At 44.7% G+C, this 6,003-nt stretch overlaps 1 protein-coding gene across 1 annotated transcript in view; it reads left to right on the forward strand.

Annotated features, from left to right (window-relative positions):
- The window catches only part of LOC146206522 (uncharacterized), a 79,365-nt gene extending 77,629 nt beyond the window's left edge, over positions 1 to 1,736 (forward strand). The window contains exon 7 of the mRNA XM_084587034.1: positions 1,116 to 1,736. Coding sequence (XP_084443160.1) covers positions 1,116 to 1,304 — 189 coding nt within the window. The 3' untranslated portion in view covers positions 1,305 to 1,736. The remainder of the gene's footprint in view (positions 1 to 1,115) is intronic.
- The last annotated feature ends 4,267 nt before the right edge of the window (positions 1,737 to 6,003 follow it).

Below are 6,003 nucleotides of genomic sequence, written 5' to 3' on the forward strand. Positions count from 1 at the left end.
GCCCCACCCAAATGTAATGACATGTTAGGCAATAATTTAGACAATATCAACAATCAAGTTTTGAATTTTGCTTCTTTAGATGTGAAAATCTGGATTTGTCCGAATTTTGATCAAACAGTTTTATTTTGGAGTCGGTTTGACGCTCTATTCGTAAAAATAGTGCCTGAGAATGATATTTCTTTGAATACAGTAGAAGACCAATTAGAATATTCCTTGTGTGCAATGAGGAGCGCTTCTGGGCTTCAACGCAAGTGAAGGCTGATAGTAGGCTTCTGCTTCAAGTAGTGACGTGAGTGTCTTCTCTTCTGTTGTTGACACTTCGGCAGCGGAAAAGTAAACTAGCTAGAATGAATGAAATAAACGATAATTTTCCTTCACTGTACCAATGTGAATTCACGTGTCATCGTGAAATGCCAAATGCACATAGCGCGGAGAAATATAAGGCAACTAGAAGTGTTGTAGCTTATTGCCTGCCTCAGCTGTTTCGCTTATATGTTATTTACTAATTGAGAAAGGCACTGCCAACTTGTCCAGCTAAATGCTTTAACGCTGTCTGTAGCAAATACACACCATTGTTTCATCCACGACAAGGCTGATGACCCTTTTATTTTTTTTTTATTTTTTTGTCTTCTGGATTCAGCTCTTCACCAGATGTCATCATATTCGTGGTAGTCGACGAGAAAGTAGCGCGTTGGCGAAGGATTGATAAAATAACGATCAAAGCAGCCCAGCTTATCTGATTGAAGCTGAGAAAAAAAAAATGCTCTCAAGAGTGTATTTGGCTCATTTTGATATGTGCATTAGCAAGCCTGGCTCATTTTATGTCAGCTGGCTTGAAATGGTTAAAACAACCTAATATTTTGATCAAGCTGGGAAACAAGTATAGTGCATGCAAAAGTCCATCCACACTTCTACCTGCAGATTCCTTTCTAACTGATAAGGCACAAAACTTCGGGCCTGAAAGCCAAGTTTTTACGCGTTGTTTTGCTTCTGCCTACAACTCTAATCCCCATGGCATTTAGCGAATGAAAAAATTCACCCTTCGCATGCTTATACTTCGCAATAGGTACAGCTGGGAGCATGATGGCAAGAGTTGTTGCGGCTGGCTGGCGCAGGTGGTGAAAGGCAAGCTCTTCACCGGCTCCTACGACGGCAGCCTGTTCGTGTGGGACACGACGGGCGTAGTAGACGAGACGGTGTTTGGCGACCAAGCGCTGGAGGACGATGACGAGGACCTGCCCGAGGACAGCGAGGAGGTGAAGATGGCCGTCAACTTCCTCGAACCTTTCATTCACGAGGGCTGACTACGACCGCAAACAGCACATTGCCGATGACAGCTCGGAGGTCCCATTGGGTCGACTGCTGCCGCCTGGAGAAACTCTCAAGTGGAGCAGCATCGAAGAGCTCTGGCAGCCAAGTGCATACGAGGCCAAAAAATATGAGGACGTGTCGTCCATGCCGCCGGCACTTTCGATGGAAGAGCGGCTGGCAAAAACAAACTATAAGTACACTCCCTCTCATCACTACATCGCCGTGTTCTGTGCAGCTACGAGCCCGAAGTGAGTGTATCCAGACCCGTGTTAAATCACACTCGCGACAGTGCATGCACATGTGGAGGTATCCCCCTCCACTGCGAACAAATCGTGAGAGAGGGGGTGTGAATCATATGCTTTGGCACACTCTGCCGTTTTTTGCCGGTTTTTTAAGACATATATTCTTCAATAAATGCTCATGATAGCCCTACACCAGTGGAGGCATAGTATGCTGCATTGTTGGTATGAACTAATTCCTCTTGCAAGAAACAAGACAGTTCATAAACGGGGCAAGCGGCAAATAACCCATATTTAATTTGATTGTTGGCGGCTCCATTTTCTCGACGAGAACGGTCGACAAAATGCTCAGATTTTGAATTGTATATAAGACTGGTGAGAAATTTTCAGCAATTCAGGGCGTAAATAGAGCCAGTCACGGAGACTTCGTTTAGCCTCTCCTTTCATTTGCCTCACACAAACAAACTCACACACAATTCAGTTTGAGTTTCTTACAAACTTGGGAATATATATAGCAACGCTTCCTTTGTAAAAATAGAGGAGGCATTATATGTACAAAACAATGACTGTTATTATACACCTGTGTGTTTTATTAACGTATGAATAAAATATAGAAGATTGCCATCGCCCAGTAAATGTGGAAACAAAGTCATGGGCATTGAAAGCGGAACGTCTGCAGAGGAAGCCCCGCCATCTATACGCAGCCGCAGGGGCAGGCGCGTGGTAGGTTGTTGCAAATGTTTCTCTCCCGTTGCATTTCTTCGATCCTCTCCTATTGCGCAATTCGTATCTTACCATGCCCTCCCCCTCCTCTCAGTTTCTGGCAAGTTTAGTTATTTTAACTTTAGAGATCACTTTAAATATACTAGACGGCGTAAGTGGAACTTCTGTTGTATTCTAACTCTGGTGTCAAAAATATAAAGCAATCAATATAGGGAGCCGTTACTAAAAGGGGCAGTGGAGGCAATACTGAAGCACTTCAACTTCTTTTTCCATGCAATGGCAGCATACCGCCGTGCCATCATCATCTACTTATTATTTAAAATAAAAAAAAAATATTGTTTTAAGCCGGAACGTTTTTTTTATTAGTAGAATAAGCCGACAGTCTTATCATTAATTTCTTTCCAGGAGAAAAAAAAGGTTTGACACTATGTCCTGGCGTCACGATTTGCAAAAGCAGGCGGCTTATGAAGACCGTAAAATCTTGAATACGGGCATATCCTCAAAGGCTCACATAAGCACCAGCTTACGCTTAGGTGATGCACTTGCACCGTATGTTGCACTTAACGCTTTTTTACTTCTATTGTTTCCAGAGCTTTTGCAGTTTACTTCTTGAAAGCAGATAAGCCACTAGGACGTACAAGCTCTAGCGACAATTTATACTTCTCAGCTGGCCTCGCGTATAAGGAAAGGCATTATTTTCATGAAACCATGCCTCCAACGTGATAAATGAAGCTCCAGGCGAATTTCACCTGGAGCTTCATTTTTACGGCCATTCACAGATGTCTGTCATTGCAAACGAGAATCTCTATGGTTCGATAACTGTTCTGTGAGCTTCGGGACAACCTGAATGTTTCTATTATTTACAGCGTGAATGCTATATTTTCAACTCGTGCCTCGCGCACGCCTATATTCCCTCCGGTAGCAATCGGTAGCAATGAACACTACGAAGAGACGAGGCCTCGTTTCCAGACAGTTGTGCAATAGTGGCAGAATTCTTCGCATGCCCCGACTAAAAAATCAGCCATGGCCTAACATTTGTTTAACGTAGGCAAACAATATGGCCGATCTTGGCCCGAACTGTGTCAACAAGACTGGGCCGAGCTCGTGTCTGGTTATTGGCCTTAGACCGGCCGACCTATTAAGTCCCATGCTGGTCCTATATGTAGGCCATTCGTGCAGGAATCTGCAAGAAGAATGATGTGGAGGGAGACGGCGTTTTGGATTTAAAGCGTGCGAGAGAGACTCGGTGCCATGTTGCCACATTGACAGCCGTGGGGACAGCCGGGGGATTAAACGCTTCAGAGGCGGCCTGGTGTCTGCCTTCCTTCTTCTATATTTTTAGCGCCGAAACTCGGGAGGGGAATGTGACCTCCTCCATCGATCCTTCCTGGAGGTTGCAAGAGGAACGCCAACGATCCTCCAAGAAGATACTAGGCGCTCCGTCAGCGAACCCCACTGGAGAAATTGAGCGACCTGTTGCTATTGATTGCCGTGGGAACAGCAGAGGATTAAATTCAGAAAGAGGCGGCCGGGCGTTTTCCCTGATCCACCCTTCTATATTTTTGGTGCCGAAACCCAGAAACAGGCCCGACGTCTACATATAGTCTGGTCGCCTTAGGCCCAAGCATGATTACCAAGGTGGGGCCGAGATTGGGCCAAAGTCGGAGGCCGACCTTGCAGGCAACGTCCACCTTAGCAATGTAAGACGCTGCCTTAGTAGTTTCAAATGTCAGTCCGTAAGGTTGCCAACAAAACACGCACGTTCTTCGTGAAATACACATTGGTGACCCTCAGAATATTCTGCAAAGCTGAAACAAATACAGTCACTTGTTTAAGGGGGGATAGTACCCAAAATGTGTTCAAAACTAGGGCCAAAAACGTTGGCAGTGGCTTAGCTCTGCTATGCCTGGATATACGCAGCGTAAAGCATGCGCAGTAGCGCGCGACTCAACTGTCGTAAACACGGCTCCGGCTAAAGGTCACGCGGCTGAGAGGAGCGCACGCCGGCGGCGGCGGCGAGGAGCGCGCACCGGCTGTGGCGAGGAGACGACGAACCTGTGCCTCTCAGGACGTCACGCGGCTCTCGCTCATGAGCACAACGGGCGGCGCACACTCACGCAAAACTCGGCTCTGACCCGCGTAGTGTAGCTTTACGCTACAAAATACTTCCTTATACGGAGAACATATCCAGCAAGTGGCGTGCTCGTATAGCTAGCTGCTCCCTAAGCGATTCAAAAATCGCGCCGCTGGTGCACAGCCGCTCCACTGATGAAAATCCGAATCATGACCTGTGTCCATCAGGACAATCTTCGTGGTGCAGCTACAACCGTAGTCTCGCTCTAGGCTATCCAGAACCCTACAAACACAAACACTCACTTCCGGAAGCAGTGATAACAAGCATCAAGCAAGCTTTTCAAGCTCTTTCAGCACCCGAGCTTCTCAGGAAATGCTTCATGGACGCACGCAGAATGCTAACGAGTCTCTCAATAACTTGATCTGGAGCAGGTTCCCCAAAACGACATTTGTAGGCTTTTACACAGTAAAAGCAGCTGTGTATGACGCTGTTAGCTTCTGCAATGATGGCAACAAAGCAAAGAAGCAAGTTCTTGAAGCCCTAGGTATCAAAACGGGAGTGTTTTGCGAAGTAGCCCTCAATCGGATGGACAATACTCGAATAGTCAAGACTGAGTTTAGGATCTCTGCTGAAAGCAAATAACGACGGAAGGCCAAGGCAAGTGCCTGAAAAGGTTTTGGAAAGAAGTCTGATGCAGATGAACCTGCCGACTACGCTCTAGGTGCATATAAGGCGGATGGGCGAGCAATGAAATCTCTAAAACAAGATTTCTAGAAAACCTGTTTTGACGTGTATAAGGAACGTTTTCTCCGCATCGAATAAATGCTTTCATTTTAAACTTCAATCAATGGTTCCTTAGTGGTAATCGCAGAGACTGAACTAAAAACATACCTTTTGACCAAAAACTTTTTGCTCCCTCCTGAAGTCCCCTAGCTAGAATGCAAAGTATTAAAAAAAAATGTATTTTTGGAAAGCAGCAAGCAAATTTATTTGTTTTAGTTCAGTCAAAACCCTGTGTTGCAAAGAAGATTTAAGAGAAGTTTCGTCGTTCTAGAACAAATAGTTATCTTTTAAATGTTCCCTGACTGAAGTAAAACATTTTTAATGTTTTATACAAAATTATGTAATGCAATTTTTTTCCGGCATTTCAGATGAAAGAAGTTGAAATACATCTAAATTCGTGTACAACATTTCAATGGTTTGCATCGAGTAGAAGTTGCGATATTCACCAAAAACGGTAAAGTCGTGTCTCCGGGTACCATCTCCCCTTAAGACAGCATATTGCAAAAAATAGATGTCTGACAGTGAACATAATTAACACAAGCATTTTTCATGGCGACCATTTTCATCTCGTCAATAGTACAAGAAGCAATTCATCAAAGAAACACTTCGAAATATGTCACAACCACGCTGTGCACGAACACACCTAACAGCAACTTTCAGCGAGCTTACATATCTCCTCCATGATGCACTCATTTCAGAGCCTGTGACTGCCGCAAGTCGAGAGAAGTTATTTGAAACATTTTTACGGTTGCGAAGACAAAAAGGAAAGTGAAAGAGTTCATGCTCTTGATTCTGATAACTTTTATTTAAAAACGTCGCTTTGCCACCTTTGTGCGAACATTATGAAATTACGTTCGCTAAAATCTTACGTGC

Source organism: Amblyomma maculatum, chromosome 1 (genome assembly GCF_055883805.1).
Source record: "Amblyomma maculatum isolate TAMU_Amacu chromosome 1, ASM5588380v1, whole genome shotgun sequence".
NCBI classification, from domain to species: domain Eukaryota; kingdom Metazoa; phylum Arthropoda; class Arachnida; order Ixodida; family Ixodidae; genus Amblyomma; species Amblyomma maculatum.